At 31.2% G+C, this 18,331-nt stretch overlaps 1 protein-coding gene across 3 annotated transcripts in view; it reads left to right on the top strand.

Annotated features, from left to right (window-relative positions):
* Positions 1 to 6,889, top strand: part of LOC134721398 (cytoplasmic dynein 1 light intermediate chain 2-like) — a 29,164-nt gene extending 22,275 nt beyond the window's left edge. For all 3 annotated transcript variants that reach the window (XM_063584377.1, XM_063584375.1, XM_063584376.1), the window contains one exon: positions 5,139 to 6,889. In XM_063584377.1, the coding sequence (XP_063440447.1) occupies positions 5,139 to 5,248 (110 nt within the window). In that variant the 3' untranslated portion in view covers positions 5,249 to 6,889. The remainder of the gene's footprint in view (positions 1 to 5,138) is intronic.
* Positions 6,890 to 18,331: the final 11,442 nt, after the last annotated feature.

Genomic DNA, 18,331 nt, shown 5'->3' with positions numbered 1-18,331 from the left:
ACGGTAAAGGTAACGCCACATAAATCAAAGGCTGTTTTATGTGGTAATGAGTATTGAATACATAAATTTCATAACACGGACGTACAAACCGACAAGGGTAAAAATTTAATGGCCCTTTCGCTACGGAGAGCCATACAAACGAATCTTATAATTATTTATTTTTTATAATGCAACCTTGAAATTACTAGTTATCACAAATTAAATCGTTTTACTATGTGCATGCAGTGTGTGACGTTGTCGTGAGAAACAAGATCATGTGATGTAATGAATGTTGAATTTTACTGAGTGATACCCTTTGATATTGCAATGTCATTTGTCACATTGAATAAGTATTTATATCATACCTTTCATTGTTGTATGTAGCATCAGTACTGTCGACAGTATCACTGTCTTTGTTGTGCTGTTGGCTGCTGTTGTCTCTGTTGTGGGGGTCTATGCTTGTCTCGTAGTCTTGGTTAGTGCCTTCTTTGTTGCATTTGTTGTTTTTGGCATTCCTTTGGTTGCTTGTATGGTCCTGATCACTACTGTCGTCCAGATCCACGAACTGTGAAGTCGGAGTATGTAATCTCAAAAGAGGTACAAAGTGGTTTGGATCAAACACTGCGAATGGTTGTGGTCTTACTTTCATAGTCCACATTATTGTTACTGCAGCCTCTTCACATTCATTAACAGTTCTCCCAACTATTTTTCTGTGATATGGCTCTGTATGGTAGTTTGAAGATACCAAAGGTGGATAATATGATTGAAGTGGCTTGTTTATAACAGCACTCAACCCATACATATGTTGCATGTCGGAATATGCTCCTATGACTATGGCATTCCTGACAAGCTGTTCATATGGACTGGTTACTACACGGTTATCCCTAATCCTGTCGGTGTACCCTTTAGATGAGGTATCGTATTGCTGTTTATTGTTTATGATTTCCAATGCAGTCAGGAGTCTGAGGTGATGATGGTAAATTTGCGTTCCAAAAAGTCCAGTTGATACAGAGCGATAAAGACAGTTGCCGTCGCCTATAGTTTCTATTGGTGTTCTGGTTTCCAATACCGCTGGCGCAAAACCGCGTAAAATATTTGCAGAGACTTCATCGACATTTTCCAGACAAATTTGATTGGATTGTTCCGGTAGTTTGATATCGTACGTCTTCAATAAAAGTGATTCAGATGTAGCAGTATTGGTTATTTGTGAGGTGTTTCCATCTTTCAATGTAGATTCTAACCTGAAATATGCAAAAAAATTAACATCAGCACAAATTAGTATCAATTTTCTCGTCCTTTTTATATATACTTGAACTTGAAAAGTGAGATAATTAACGGTCTCGAAATGCGGTAATATGATTGATTGTTGGTTGCTTAACGTCCAGTGGCAAATATTTTTTGCAAATTCAGGACATTTTATACTTGTTTTATAATTTATTCATATATAATTCATGTAGAACGAAATGCGGTAATATCATTCATTTTGTTCTCTTTTTTTTTTTTTTTTATCAAAAAGACATACCTTCATCAGTGACATATTATATGGTTCTGTTAAATGTACATGTATTACCTTATAATATAGCAAGATAAAATTGTCATTGTCGATATACAAGTGAATAAGAAATATTAATTTATGACTGTCAAACAATTGTTCTACATGAATTAAATTTTATAAATTATAATACATGCACTGTTTTGTTCAATCTCGGTCGCTAATTTAATTAGTTGGAACATTTCAACAATTCCTTATAAAGTTTTTCGAATGAGTATATATATTATATGCATATCACGTAAAATAGAAAATATCATATAAAACATGAAGGAAATTTAACAGGAATTATTGAATAAATACTAATAAGTTTGAGTACTTTGTTCTATTTGTTTGCCTTTGTTTGTGTTGTGTGTGTGTGAGTGTGTTACATGTTAAATTAATACACATTAATTATGACTTTGACACGTTAACCTTGTCTATGGTTTGAAATCGTTAAAAAAAGTCCCGTTATCTCCATGAACAAGCTTATCTATAATAGATACATGTAGCGCAGGCAAATATTTATCACCATCGGACATCGTTTCGCTAATCTACATATATAAGTGGTTTATTAGATAAAATAAATAGAAATCAACAGGCCATTAATTTTTTCACACCCTTTATCTATACGCTAATTATAAGGTAAACAATTATTAATTATACCGAGAGCGGGTGCGCTTTTCATTTATCTATATTTCCTATGAAAGACGAAACGAACAGACTATAAAATACTAATAATTGGGACTTCTATACTAATTTAGTATCATAATCCGATCTAATAATGATGTCATTTTTTTTTTATCAAAAAATCTTCTTTTATTCCCATGTAACCCTTTGTTTTTACGAATTAAGAAATTGAAACTAAACAAGAATCTCGTAAAGTTTGGCAAGTTTAACATGTAGCAGGACTTGAAATTTTCGTCCAATATTTTTATAATTCTATTTTCTAAATATTTACCTTAACAAGGACTGCTGGCAGTCAAAACTTTCCTGATCAAAACAGCAAAATTTGCAGTAAAATTTTAGTCCTCTCGTTGCCCATTGTTTTGTTAATTCTGATGACATTCCTTTGCCGACACAGCCACTGTGCACCCATTTTCCACACCCAAAGCAGAGGACGGATTCTGTGCATTCACAATCCTTACTACAGATACAGCAAGGGTACTGTTTTCGATATCGAGATTTACAACTACGTGCTCTCACCATTTTTTGTAATTTTGAAAAAAAGTGAGGAAACAAGCCTTTTTATTTTTTTTTAAAGTGACGATTATCGTGTTTAAATCACGTGCAACAAATATATTTGACATCTAACATCCGAGAGGAAATGGTGATGCTGACATGTATATTTTTTATATTACCATACCCAATGCCACCGGGCAATATGTTGACATCTTAATATAAACAAACGAAATATTTTTTATTAAATGTAAGGATAAACATTTATAGTACGATAATATTTGCTTTTCATTTATTTTTACTGCGTATTAGTATAAACATTTAAAATGCTGTCCTAATTTATGAACCTGATGTTCAGTGCATTGTTGTCGTTTGTTGATGTGATTAAAATCCTTGATGAAAAAATAAATAATTAAGCATACATGTAATAAACAAAATTTAACTAGAAAAACATGTTAAATTGTTTCTTTTTTGTAAATTCACATATTCTTATAAATGCACAATCTAAATTTTTAATTATGCATTTAATTTTATTATTACGAAGCATTGTTAACAATATAAAAAAAATATAATACATTGTTTTAACTTTATTCAATAAATATATATGTATCCTCTTTTCGGTTCTTTTCGGTCCTTTTCGGTTCTTTTTGGTCCTTTTCGGTTCTTTTCGGTTCTTTTCTGTAATTCGTCGCTCTTTTCTGTAAATCGTTGGACCGCTTATTATGACCCTTTCCTCCATGGAATTTATCCATACTTGATTCAAATAGGTTTTTTTCATTAAAAAAAACGTTAGGTTTAAGGTATTTTATATTTAATGCATTGCCAAAGCAAATATTTCATCAATGATATTTTAGTAAGATATTCTCATGAATATCCTTTTTATTTTGGATACAAATTTTATAAAGTCTAAAATAGATTTTCGTATGCAAGGCGTTTCAACTGAGGCAATACACAGGCGTCAAAAGATGTCATTATGGAGAAAAAGATTAAGGAATAATATGTTTTCTGATCTGTGCCATTGTCTGGTGGCCTATACCATATATATCCAGATAAAGTTTCACTTTAAATAGTTTACCACATAGTTGAGTCATACCTATTTAAAACCTAGTACACAATCTTTTCCACATGTGAAATTTTTAAAACTTATACCAATATAGGATTTTAATATAGATTTCACAGTTTACTGAACGCCAAAATGTGATTGTGTGAGTGACCAATGGTGTCATAAGGACAGACATTCGTTTAAATATGCTCTTATTAGAAAACAATAGGGTTTTGACTTCTATGTTTGAGTAGCAGGTGTGTATTTGTGTGCTTTAAATGTAGACACCTTTGAAGTTTTTATGCCCCCACCCCCACTCTCCACCCCTTGTCAAAAAGCAACAGGGCAATAAGTTGTGATCTTGTTTGTCTTCTTCTGCCAGTCTTGTTTTCACATCTCTTCAATGTTGTTAGTTAGTCTTTTCCTAATTATTGTAAAAATACAGATACTTATTTTTTATCTTTACATATTCAGTGTTCTTGTCCAGTCAATTAGGGGTAACCAAATGTTAAATTTCCTTCAATATCTCATGTCAGCCTTTTCCAGATCATTGAAATTGACCTTCAAAGTTCCTGTGTTCTCTCCCTTTATCATTGGTGAAATCTCTTAATAAAGTCAATTTTGTTGTTTCAGATTTAAAATTCAAACAAGTGTTAGGATATATTGAATGCAGGTTCCTTATAGCATTTTTTGCTTATTACTACTTATTTCCCTTGATAATTTAGAAAATTACCAGCTTCTGTTCTATCCTTTGATTGATTTTTACCACAATGATTGTTTCCCTACAACTTCAATTGAATTTTGTAGTCTATTTTTAGATATTTTCCATTTTCTAAATGGTTTGATTTACCAATCAAGTTATTTTTAGGTGGTTGGGATTCTGTTTTCTTTACCATTCTTTTTGTTCAGGCTGACATTATTTTAGACTTTTTAGCTAGTTTCAGGTGTAGCTTCAATGGAAATATTGCCTAGAAAATTTAATTGCAGGGATTCATAATTATTTGTGGTGTACTAATTTTTATGGATTTTGTGGTTAAAAGTGAACCATGAAATCAAGTGTTCCACAATAGTGCAGTATTTTCATAATCAAGATATTTTTTGTATTTTGTGTTCTCTATTGTCAATTCTTTCTCAAACCTCTGCTATAATTGAGTGTTAAATCCTTCTTTTATTTTTGTAAAGCATCAGGTGAGTTGTCTTAGGATAAGGAGCTTTTCTATTTTTTCATTTGACAATATTTCAATACATAATGTGTAAACATTTAGAAAAAAAATGATTGAAATAAATATAAGAAATCTCCTTGTTTGCAATCAATAAAACCTTGAAATGAAATAAATGACTTGAAACTGCTGTAAAATTTTATCTGTAATTTTATCTTGATTTTGATACCATTATATTATGTTTTGACAGATAAAGCTGCCGTTTCTCAAGATGCTGCTGCTGAATTAGAGAGAATGAGGAGAACAAAGAAGGCTATACCTGAAGTCAAACCTAATGGACCTGACAGCACGGCCACATGATCTCACTTTAATTCTAGTTACTCTTGACAATTATAAAAATCTACAGCACTGGCCCTTAAAAAACATATATCTGTGATGGTCAGTAGCCTGGTCCAGCGGTTGTTAAAATGCCAAAGGGATCATTGATGAAGTTTACCATTTCCTATCATGCCCAAAGAAAACAAATAACAGCTGGGAAAATGTAAATTTCATGAGCCTGAAAAAAATTAACATGGTTGTGTGAGTGGCAAGGAGAGTTATGTCCCTTTGACATCAGGGTAGCCATTGGGGAACATGCTTCAGAGGTCAAAGGCTTAAGTGCAAAGTTATATTCTTGTTACATCTTTTGTTTTCATGGACGTAGAATCTAGTCAGTCTGCTTGGCATTACACATTGTCATAATATGTTTACAAGTTACGCTTTGTACTAAATTTCTTTACACAAATTTCCTGGGCAATTACCTTTTTTAAGTCTCATAAATTTTACTGTTTGTGTGTTCACATTCCATCATTAGTTTAAAGTGCACCTTTTATAATATAACCAATTGAAATTCAAACAATTTTTCATTATAAAAAAAGCATCTCATATCAAAAAAAAAAATTAAGGACTATCTGATTCAATTACTTTGTAAGGATGTACATTTTTTATTATTTGTGAAAAAATTTGTATAGACCAAATAAAAAAATGTATAAATGGTACAAATCATATTTTTGCATTTAGAAATTCATATAATATTTATAGAAAAAAAAACAGAGGTTCAGATTATATATTAGATTCTACACAATGTGTAAAGTTAAACCTCCTGTAGAATTATACTTTCATATGCACCTTCTTGGGCATTGACCACTGAAATGTTAGTTTGCTCACATAAAATAATTGTGCAATAGAGTTTAGTGCTGAATTAAAACTTTCCCATTGTATCTATTTGTTAATCTGTACTATCACTCAAGTTGAAAGACAAGCAATTGAATAAATTTCATTTTAAGATTTTTGCAATTTTCAAAGAACTTCTTTAAAGTTGTAATTGCTTTTTTAAGAATTGTATTTGTTTTTTACCTCTGTGAGGTAACTTTTTGGCTTATTTTTTAATAGAAATTTAATGGCATTTTTAGGTACATGTAGTAAAATTTCAAATGAAAAAAACCCCTGTAAAATTCTTAATTGTCAAATTGTTCCAACTATATGCTTTTATGCAACAGAAAGAAATCATCTTGTGATCAAATTCAAAATATAAGCTGAAATATAGGATGTGCAAGTCTTAGAATTTATGTTATTTTGTACCTCCATTTATTTAAATATTCTTTAACAAAGATACAATGGGAAAGTTTTATTATGAATAAGAGGCATTTTCTTATTGAATGTCCACTCTTAATCATGAAATTCCTATCCAACCCTGATGAAATATTCCAGTTACAAGGAAATATTTTTAAATTGTTTATGTATGTTATTGTATATTATATGTATAAGTTGCTGTGAATAGTTCCTGTACAAAGTACTTGTAGAGGCTGCTTGACGTTATTGTAGGTCATTAATCAATACCAAACTATTGGTTTGGTGTGATAGAATAAAAATTATTCAAAATCTTGAACGAGTATCACTTTGGAATGAGCTTACGGTAATTTTGTTTAATAGGATGACAGAATTTGCCTTTTATTATTTTATTATTCTTGCAAGATTGTTATTTTAAAACTTACTTTAAAAATATGTCAATAGTCATTCTGTTTAAAGGAAGAACGTATTGCATTTTTGCAAAATTTGAAATCTGCTTCCCAATTATTCATATATCTTTGGATTTTAATTCTTTGATTTTGTTAAAGCTTACTGGTAACTTTTTTTTTTAAATTATTTGGTGCATTTTGTTATGTAGAGCAAAAATACAATTGAATCATTCTTTTGATGTTTATTCAAAATTTTGTTTAGTATTTGTACATAAAAACCAATTTGTAAATGATTGTTATTTATTTTATGTAAAAATTTTATGTAAATCATGAAAGCTAAACTTTATCATTATAAGTAAGAGGGTGTGTTTAAAGTACTAGTATATGCAATTTGTTTTCCTTGCTTATAAAGTGTATTTTTTGTGAGACTATATGAAGAGTGCCATTGTAAATAACTTGGCAAGTAACTAACCATAAGTTGCCATGATGCTTTAAAATTGAAAGTATTATAGATTTAGACTGTTTATGATTTCTAAGTATAAACTCAACAGTCTGTATTTAAAAAAAGATGTATGTTTAGTCCCTAAATTAGTGCTTTGTTATGATTGTCATAGCATTTAACTTAGTCCTTAAAGTTTGCATTAAATTTGTGCTATTACGCAATACCCTTAAGGTAACTCCCATGACTAAATATGCTTAAGGCATTCAGAGTCAGATTTAGGTGTCCCAGGAGGAAAGTCCTCCCTCCAACATTTTATATGGAAAAATTTGGTTGATTATTTAGGGAATCACTGGAACAAGCCTCCTTTAGGCGATCAGTGTGCCACACCCACACCCTTATGAAAATTTCTGGATACACCACTGGCATTCTTTTTTCATATTTCACAGTAAGATCATTGTCAAAAGAGTTCAAAATTTAATATCTCATTACTGTGGTCAGTAAACAGGTAATAGGACAGATTATACAAATTCTTCATGTTGTTACTGAACAATTAATTTGATAGATTGAAACAGATTGTTAATGCTGTTATGGAACTGCTAAAATGAAAGATTTATACAGATGTTTTATGTAAGGGTTTAATCTTGTAGAATTTAGAAGTTGGTTACAGGGTTTGGATTTTAAGGTTTATGTGAAATATTGAACGGCAGAAAAAATGTTTGTATGGTGCTGGCTGAATTCCAGAGAGTGCATTTATGTATGATAATGAATTTATTGTTGAAAACTGAGTTTTGTTTAAAGCAAACGTTTAACCAATACACAAAGCAATATTGATATTTATACTAACATCACAGAATGATATAACATGAAGGTCTTACAAAATTTCCACTGGGCAGTATATTCAATTTTTTCAAAACATCACTCAAACACCATTAAGATAATAACGTTCATGTCATTGAAAACAAAATGACACCCAGGTTCACCCACAAAACCAATATATATATATTATATATTAAATTTTTATTGCAGAATAACTAATTATATGAAAAGAGTTGTTCATTTTAAGACAGAATTATTAAGATTTATGAATCTACGTATATCTTCCACAAAATGAATATCAAGGAATATATATGTATAGACTAAAATGGAAAAAAACCTACTACAAAATTTATAAATTTATTAAAAAAATCTTTCAAAAGATAAAATTACAAATAAACAATAAATGAAAAAGATATGTATATATGAAAGGCCTTAGATAAGAGAAAGTTTGGAAAGTAAGTCTATTAATTCACATAAGATAAAATGATGTTTGTAGATTAGTGTATTTTCACAGCATAATTTATTATTTTGTACTATGGTAAGAGGTTTTTGTCAAATTTTTATATTTTTTTCAATACTATATACCGAAGCATCACCATGTCATTATCATCTAATACAGGAATGTTTTATTGAATGTTGTTACATTTACTGTAAGATCAGGGTCACTTCTGTTAATTTGGTCAGATAATTGCTCTACAGTATAACTGAGTACTCACCTTGGTGAAAAAACAATTAATTAGTACAAAATATAGTTTTTGAAATTAAAGTTTCAACCACTGTAGGTAAAGTTAATAAAATTCATTTTTTTAACAATAATATATTTGGTTGTGATCCATGGCTTTCCTTCAAATAAGGTACACATGTTGTACACATTCTGCTTAGTTGTATATTTGCAGCAATGTCAAATTATATGCCTATTTTTTTCATCATTCTGATTCACAAAATTGCAGCATATGAATTCATTACTTTTTACTGTCAGCGCAATTAATAATTTCTTCATAACCAAGGTATTGACTTCTAAAAAGATAAATTAAACAGAGGGTAGTGCACTGAGCAAGGACATTACCAGAATTGCCCCTGATTTTATTGTATGTCTAACAACCTTATTAAACTGTTATATCTTGCCAGTATTAATTTAGTGCAAATATCTTCCTTCAATTCCCCTTCCTGCCTGAAACCCTTTATTTTTTCATCTGCTTGATAGTGAGCAATAGATGTATTCATATACTATTCAAATTTTTATTTTTCATTGTTGACTCATATCTGTTTTTGTCTTGCTTAGGAATTTATTATTGTATAATTCAAAGCATTGAAAAAGGATGTTTGTACTCTATTTATGAATAGCATTTACATTTCCAGCTTGGTTTGAAGTTTAAGAGACAAATTGTATGACTCTACTGTAGCAGCTGTCAAAAGTCTTCTAGAACATTTCGTGTCTAATACCTAAAATGAAAAACGATTTCTTCGACTATGGTGATATTTTCTGTGATATATGGAAGGTATTCTGTTACATAGATTGAAAATCTTCTTTTAAAGGTATAGGCAAAGAAGGAAAATATCCTAAGCAGTAAATTTAATTTGCTTCCTGCAAGCAATCTTTCGAAAGATATTCTTGAATTTTTTTCAGATTTTTTAAATCATGTTATTCAGAAGTTTGATCAGATATTTTTTATATACTAAGGAAAAATATGATCTAATGAATAAATTATTTACACCAGGAAATTCAGTGCATAAGAAGATTAAATAGAAGTAATTCTTATTAAATATATTTCTATATAAAAAAGGAATTCTATAATAGGATATGGTTGTATGAACTGTTGTTAAGTGCTTAGTGCTTTATATATGGTAAAAAACTGTAACTGGTTGTAAATGAACAAACTATAATAAAATCTTATAACTTCTTATGTATCATTGTGATATAGGAAACAGATATTGCACAGCTTGAGAAGAAATCTCACTATGATTGAAATACTCCTTTCTAAAATGTGCCTATTATAGTCTATGAATCAAATAATTGCTTATGTTTCTATAGGTGCAGATAATTGGGTCAAGGACATTGTAAATGTTACTTTAAAGAATAAATGTTTCAAAGACCATTAAATGTGTTTTGTTTTGTATTTGTTTTTCATCTAGATATTTTTAACGGTTCTTGATCAAGCAGCAGTAATAAGTGTGGAGTATATATCTCTCATTTCAGAACTTGTATTTCCTATCATGATATTCTTGATAATGGGTTGCATCTTACAAGGAAGCTATTGAACCAAGAGTTCCATGTCGTAAAGTTGAATTTATCCTCTCAAATATTTTACAAAAGCCATCACAAATTTGTTGACTGTTATGAAATACATTTTTTTCTGATATTAAACAGTCATATTCCTATTTTCGTAACCTTAATCCTGTCCTCTTTTCCTCAAATGTGACGTACCTTATCAGACTTGTCACTGGCATATTTTAATTTTAATATAAGCACAACAACAGGTGCCACATGTAGAGCAGGATCTGCTCACTCTTCTGGAGCACTAGAGTTTACCCCTGGTTTTTGTAGGAGTTTGTGTTGCCCAATATTTTAGTTTATTATGTAGTGTTTTGTGTATTGTTTTTTGTTTTTTTTGGCGAGGCATTGTAAGTTTGTGTTTGACTTATGCATTTGAATATTCCTTTGATATCTTTTGTCTCTCCTGTAGCTTTTGTCTGATTTTCTCCATTCAGCATTCTAGGTTAAGTTTGCAGTAAGTAGTGCTCCATACAAGTAAATTATATTTCCATAGGATGTACATGTAGTCCGCAAATTTCTTTGTTCAGTGGTCATTGTTAATGTGGTATTTTGATGTAAAAGTAAATGTGATGTCAGCTTGATCTCGTTGTTCATAAAAAAAAGCTGGTGATTCAGTTTCTTGTGATGATATGTAGCTTCAGCATTATTCTGGTTCTCAAGGTAAAGTTTTGGAATATTTCAAAATGTGGCGCAATATGAATTCATGATGACACTTAAATGAAATATAAGGCCACCCACAAAGAAATATTTGTATGATGTTGCCTACCTATCTTTGCTAAGTTTATTTTATAATCATCCATTTTCTGAAATGCCAATTTCATCAGGATTCGATATGTATGAAATATCATATGAATAATTAGTGTATACTATTATACGCTATTTTGTTGTATTTGAGGATCTAAAATTGGTATGTTACTGTAAAGGTAAACATATGACCACAGAACAAAGGATACATATTTCCATGTCAAAATCATAACTTTTGATCTAAGCCTTCTTATTAATTATGCCTACAGACTTTTACACACAAGTGGCCAGCAGACAATAATTTCTGCATATTGAATATGGAAGTTAAAGTAACTGAGCTCCCAATGTCCCAGAAGACAAATGTTGATGCAGTGATACGGAATTCATGAACAATTATTTGATAAGTCTTCAGGTGACCTGTTGCAAAAAGTAAAATCACAAAAATACTGAATTCCTAGGAAAATTCAAAACGGAAAATCCCTTATCAAATGACAAAACCAAAAAATGATATAACACATCAAACGAATGGACAACAACTCATATTCCTGATTTGGTACAAGCGTTTTCAAATGTAAAAAATGATAAATTGAACCTGACATTTAATTATGCCCCAAAATCGGACTTCGTTATATCATATCTATAATTAGTTATCAAAAGTACCAGGATTATAATTTTATACGCCAGACGCGCGTTTCGTCTACATAAGACTCATCAGTGAAGCTCAGATCAAAATAGTTAAAAAGCAAAACAAATACAAAGTTGAAGAGCATTGAGGACCCAAAATTCCAAAAATTTGTGCCAAATACGGCTAAGGTAATCTACTCCTGGGGTAAGAAAATCCTTAGTTTTTCGAATAATTCATAGTTTTGTAAACAGAAAATTTATAAAAATGACCATATAATTGATATTCATGTCAACACCGAAGTGCTGACTACTGGGCTGGTGATACCCTCGGGGACGAAACGTCCACCAGCAGTGGCATCGACCTATAACCATAATTTGCTATCTTATATCTGCATATTTTCTTCGTTTTTCCGTCTACAGTTTGTCTCAACAAGTTTTACAACTTCTGAAGGAATGATATTTTACCAGTACATTTTTCCGTCTTTAACTGCAATTTAAAAGGATTAAAACCTTCTTAAAACTGTTGCCACATCCTCCGACCAAAATATCATCATTACAAAACGATGCTGCGGGTCAGATACACATGATGGCCAATGCAAAGTCTTCTGAAAAATATGAAATGTAAACATTTAGTAGAAAATAAGTTTAAAAAATTCAGTTTCATCGTTGAAAGTTATGCACAAGTACGTGGGGAAAGGGACAGTGTTTGTTTCCCTCCTTATAACCCCCAAACATTACACTTTTTTTGTTATTACTTATTTTCATGTAATTCGGTGTTAATCTTGCATAAATTTAAAAAAAGAAAAAAACATTCGTTGAATATTTACTATCAATTATTAGCTTCAAACTATCCAAAGCAGTCAATGATTATATATACATTTATATAAAGAGATAGTATCAGTGACTCCGGGGATAAGTTTAAAACTAGTAATTGATAGTAAATAGTAAAAAAATCTCATTTTTTTTCAATATAGATATTTCTCTAATTTTATGGAAATTTATCCCTTTTCGAACCCATTGTATAAAAATTTTTAATCAACGTGTGGTTGCTGGTGATCTCAAAAGATCATTGGATGATTTTAAGGGTCATGACTTTTTTAGCTAACTTGATGAATCAAAATTTGATAACAGATGTTAATGAAATTGACAACTTCGTGCAATGTCAAAGGCACTCGAAGGGGATTTTCGGTAAAAAAAAAGAAAATGTCTTTTAATCATTAGAGAAACAGATTCTTACATAGTTGCTCGTGAATTATCGGAGTAATCCAATTTCGATAGTTAAATTATCAATTTTAAAGTCCTCGCAGAGTCGGCTCGGATATTGGTATCAATGTAAGAATCTATATATATACATGTAAGTCTTAACGCATAAACACTATAAAACTTGATGTCAAAAGAACACACAAAAATACGGGACTTCAAGGAATAAATAGGGGAAAAAATGGTCCTATCCTCAAGTATACCTGTGAAATTATGTTATAATCTCTGCTGTAGTACGTCAGTGCTTATTAAAGTTATATTTTCATCAATTTATCGCTTAACAAAAAAATCTTAAAATATTTATATTTCAGTTACCGAAGTTAGATTTCCTGGTATTTTAAGATTAAAAGAATTGACCCTTCATTAAAAAAAAAATCACATAATTACTGAACTCTGAGGAAAATTCCAAACTGAAAGTCCCTAATCAAATGGCAAAATAAAATGATAAATCACATCAAACGAATGGACAACAACTGCCATATTCCTGATTTAGTACAGGTATTTTCAAATGTAGAAAGTGGTGAATTAAACCTTGTTTAATAGCACTAACCCTCTCACTTGTATGACAGTCGCATCAAATTCTATTATATTTACAACGATGGGTGTACAAAACAAAAATAATAGGTAAAATTGCCAAAAAGGGGCACAGCAGTCATCTAAAACAAAACAAAAAACAAACAAAAAACAATATTTAAACAAAGAAGCACAAAAAGTATCGATCAAATTCAACAACCACATCCATTGCTAGGTCTCTTGGCAATACCCTTAAAATTTTCTAATTTTAGGGGACACACCTGTACCACCTCAAATCCCCTCCTATGTCTTTGCCAAGCATATCCAGCTTCATTCCAAAACGCTGCAAATTAAAATAAAATCGGCAATTTATATCCGACGAAAACCTTCAGCGCTTATATCTCTTCTGTGACTTCAGTAACATAAATATGGCAAAATCATGATAAATCATTGCGAAACAATGCAAATGTCGGAGTCCAAAAATATTGATCCAAACCGCCATCATCCGTGGACATCATTTCAGATATACTTTGGGTACAATTCCTGAAGACTAAAAATGTTTCTGCGTAGAAATGAATAATTAAAGTGAACACATGTTAAACTGAAAAGATGGTCAGAGGCCTAAAATTTAATTAAAGCTTTGTTATATATATATATATATATATGCATCTTTATTTTAATTTGATAGTAGATGGTTAACTGATAATTCTATGGAAAAAGTTTCTTCCTTTTTTAGATTTTCAAATTGAAATGAGTATATAAATTTATGTTGATCTAACATTTGGTGTATAACTCTGATATACTGTTAATGCAGACAGTAATTAAATAAAAGGAAAAGGAAATATATAATTATGTTCTTAGTTCAATCTTTCTAGTAGAATAAAAAAAACATCGGATGTTTATTTAGTGGACGTGTGGAGCCTGTTGTAGTTCCGAAGTCGTGTAAAGACATAATGGATGATGGTGAGTCTTTCAAACAATGCGTAAAAGAATACAGAGCTAATGAAAAGAACAGAAAAAAGGAATTAGCGGAGAATCAAGACACAGAAATAGTTATGTGTAGATGGGCAATTTTGAAGAAAATCCAACGCACGAGAGGAAAATGGAAAAGCATCGACCGACAGTTCAACTGTCATCCCGTAGAGTACAAGATTGCATTCTAATGGAGAACCGTTTACTATGAATCAGGAAAAAAATTCAAGCATTGATAAAGATGCTGTAAAATATGAAAAGAAATAGAAAGGTAACAGAGAGAAGTCTCTTTTTTTTCGTTTGTGCTTGTATTAAATTTGCCTTTGGGTTTTTATGACCCGTTCATCATATTTCTATTTTTCAAATTTCAAGAGTCTATCATAAATTGAAGTAAATTATATAGCCTTCCATATACTGTTTCGATCCCTTACATCACTGAAGTGACATGAATTGTTGAAATACGGATCAGGTGTACTAAATAGGTCTGGTAATGATGAATTAGAAGATGACAATAAAGGAACTTCGGATCCACAAGTAGTTCTTAAGATCAGAACTTGTGTTTGTGTGTGCAGGATATGCCAAGCTGTTTAAAGCAATATGCAGGTATGTAAGAAGGCACACGAAAAAAGGCATTTGCTTAGTTGGAAAATTGCAAAATAAAAACATGTTGACTACTAGCTTCCATTAAGTCTATTGGAAATAATATAATATTAGGAACAAATCATCAACCGAATTTATAACTCGAAACGGACACGTCTAGTTCAAATAAGAAAATAATATATATTTTACTATTTTGAACACACCTAGTTTTCCTACGTTAAATCGTAAATATATTCTAAATTTCGATACGACTATAAACTTATATTCAATAATAGCTGTGGAAGTATATTGCTTGAAATGATATTTCATTGAAAGCATAACGAAAATCATTTCTTACAAAATTATACTAAAAGTAAAAAGGTTCGAGACTGTATGCTTAGGTAATCAGACATCTTCACACAACCTTTAGAAATATTCGGTCCTCACAGCTCTTCAACTTTGTTATATGGCTTTATCACTATTTTGATCTTAGCGTCACTGATGAGTCTTATGTAGACGAAGCGCGCGTCTGGCGTATTTAATTATAATCCTGGTACCTTTGATAACTAATTAATAAGAATGAACAAATTGATTAGATAAAAAAATGACAATTCACTCCATAACACATATAATATGTAAGTTTGTTCAAATATAACTTAAAATGTATCTTCCACTCTCAATTATGCACGTGTAGAAAGTAAAATATTTACACGGATTTTCAAAAAATCACAAATATTCAGCCGAGATACCATTAACATTGGACAAGAAAATACATCACGCGTGTCGTAAAAATAAATGAAAAATGGTTTCTTATTGACTGTACATGGGGAGCTAAAGGAATGATGCATGGCCAAGAAAGGCAAAACGATTTTTATTACCTTACAGACCCGCACCATCTGATAAACACACACTTTCCATATATGAATGATAATCTAGAAAAGAGCAGTTAACTACAACTGCTCTCAACAACTGTATCTGTAGATGATTTTAGTAAGAATATAAAACTAACAGATAAAGCAATTAAATGGAAAATATAACCGAAATCTCATACACTTGGAGTTATTGACATGAAAGACCCACTGGATATAATATTGCTGGATACAGAAAAAAAAATGTTCTTCTAAATATGAATGACAGAAACCATGAAGAAAACGGATGCGTTTTCGTTCGCAAAGAAACCACATCAGAATTAAAAATCAATGTACTACCCAAGTCGTACGGGAAATATTTACTACAGCTGTATGGCCAAACTGATAAAAATTCAAACACGGTTATTATGTTGATGAATATATAATAAAGTGCTTGTATATTCTTGACCTAAGACCATTTCCACAAGAAATTGGGTTATGAGGTATTAAACCAGAGGCCTATGACTGCGTATTATGTAAGGATAATAATGTTCCAGTTATGCAAAGTGTTAAAAGGGAAACGGAAATTCGTTTACAGACTACAAAAAGATATCCCGCATTAGTGCAACTCCATTCTGCTCAAAGTAATTTAAATTGCGACGAAGGCTATGTATTTTCAGAAAACGAAGGAGGTGTTTTGATTATTAAGGTTCGCTTTCCCTTTAATGACTATTACTAACTTACACTATATCTGAAGCCAGCAGTGAATGCAAATGATAAGTAACAGTCCATTGCTATTTTTATGCTAGATTGCACCGAACCTGCAGTACCGTGCATTCCTTTTCCAACGACATTTTCGAATATTAATGAATCTAACTGTACCCTAATCGAACCTATGTACAGACAAATACCCACTTGTACAAAAATCAGATTTAGGATAAAATCTAACTTACTGCAAATTGCCAATGTTTCTGGATAAAGGATGAAAAAAGAAGGCGATGAATGGATTGTAGACATAACCTTTCCTGTTGCAGGTGAAGCGGTAAAAATCAATGGAAATGATTCTCAAGACGAAAATTGGTGGCGCTTGTTTGAATATGAAACCGTGGAAAGCTCGAATGAAATAATGAAAAGTATGCTAGGTCTTTTCATTATACCTGATGAAAACATGAAAAATTCGATTGAGCAATTCATCGAACAAACGGAAGATTTAAATAATTTAAACAATAACCATTTATTAGAGAGAAGTGAATTTACAACAGAAACACCAAATGTAATAATCCAAGTACAAAATAAGCTAGAAAATGGGGCTTATTACCAAAATCACACACATGTTTAAAGACAAGGATAGAGGACCAAGTTGAAATCGTAGCAGTTGAAAGTAAGGAGAGTTTAGTTAACACTTTCGGTTTTTTCTTGAATCAAGTGAATTTATTAAAATGAACGAATATATCTTTCTACGAAAAGAACATCCTAATGAAGTTAAAGTAATAATTCGTCCACCGTCAACTGGAAGATATATAATGCAACTATTTGGGCAAATTGACAAACAGAGTAAAACACACGAACTTTTACTAGATTACACCATTGTATCTTCAATGAAAGGGGGACTTGTGGTAAATCCATATCCCTCTCACAATGGATTATGGGGTATACTGCCTGAAGCATTTACTCTTGAACAAGACTATACTATTTTTGAAAGCACAGAAGACTATTTGAAAGTGAAAATAAAATTTCCCTTTGAAGACTTCTACAAACATACTGTTTCTCGTTTCTCGTTTTGTTTATATAGATTAGACCGTTGGTTTTCCCGTTTGAATGGTTTTACACTAGTAATTTTTGGGCCCTTTATAGCTTGTTGTTCGGTGTGAGCCAAGGCTCCGTGTTGAAGGCCGTACTTTAACCTATAATGGTTTAATTTTTAAATTGTTATTTGGATGGAGAGTTGTCTCATTGGCACTCACACCACATCTTCCTATATCTATTTGTGGTTTAAAAGCCATACGAAGGAAACTGGTGATAGTCGGTATACCAAAATAGCTAGTTTTCTAACAGACTGTCGTGAACCAAGAACCATGCATGCCACTTCCTATGACAGTTGAATCCACTCAAACATTGCCATGAAGCTTAACTGAGCCTACTTCGAGATTTTTACCAGCACAATCAACTATAACTTTTAAAATTAAATCATCCAGTGTGAAAACATTTCAACTGGCTGGTGAAAAGATGGAGAGAATGAACGGTGAATACATTGCTATTGTAACTACACCATGTCCAGGTGGAGAATTTCGTATAATAAAAAAACAGAGGATGATGACAAATATTGGGCTGTATACCAATGCGAAATTGTAGCTGAAAGCGGCAAACGGATTG

The sequence above is a fragment of the Mytilus trossulus genome, chromosome 6 (assembly GCF_036588685.1).
Source record: "Mytilus trossulus isolate FHL-02 chromosome 6, PNRI_Mtr1.1.1.hap1, whole genome shotgun sequence".
In the NCBI taxonomy this organism is placed as follows: Eukaryota; Metazoa; Mollusca; class Bivalvia; order Mytilida; family Mytilidae; genus Mytilus; species Mytilus trossulus.
Note: the sequence above shows the minus strand (reverse complement) of the source record. Positions and strands in the feature narration are given on the sequence as shown.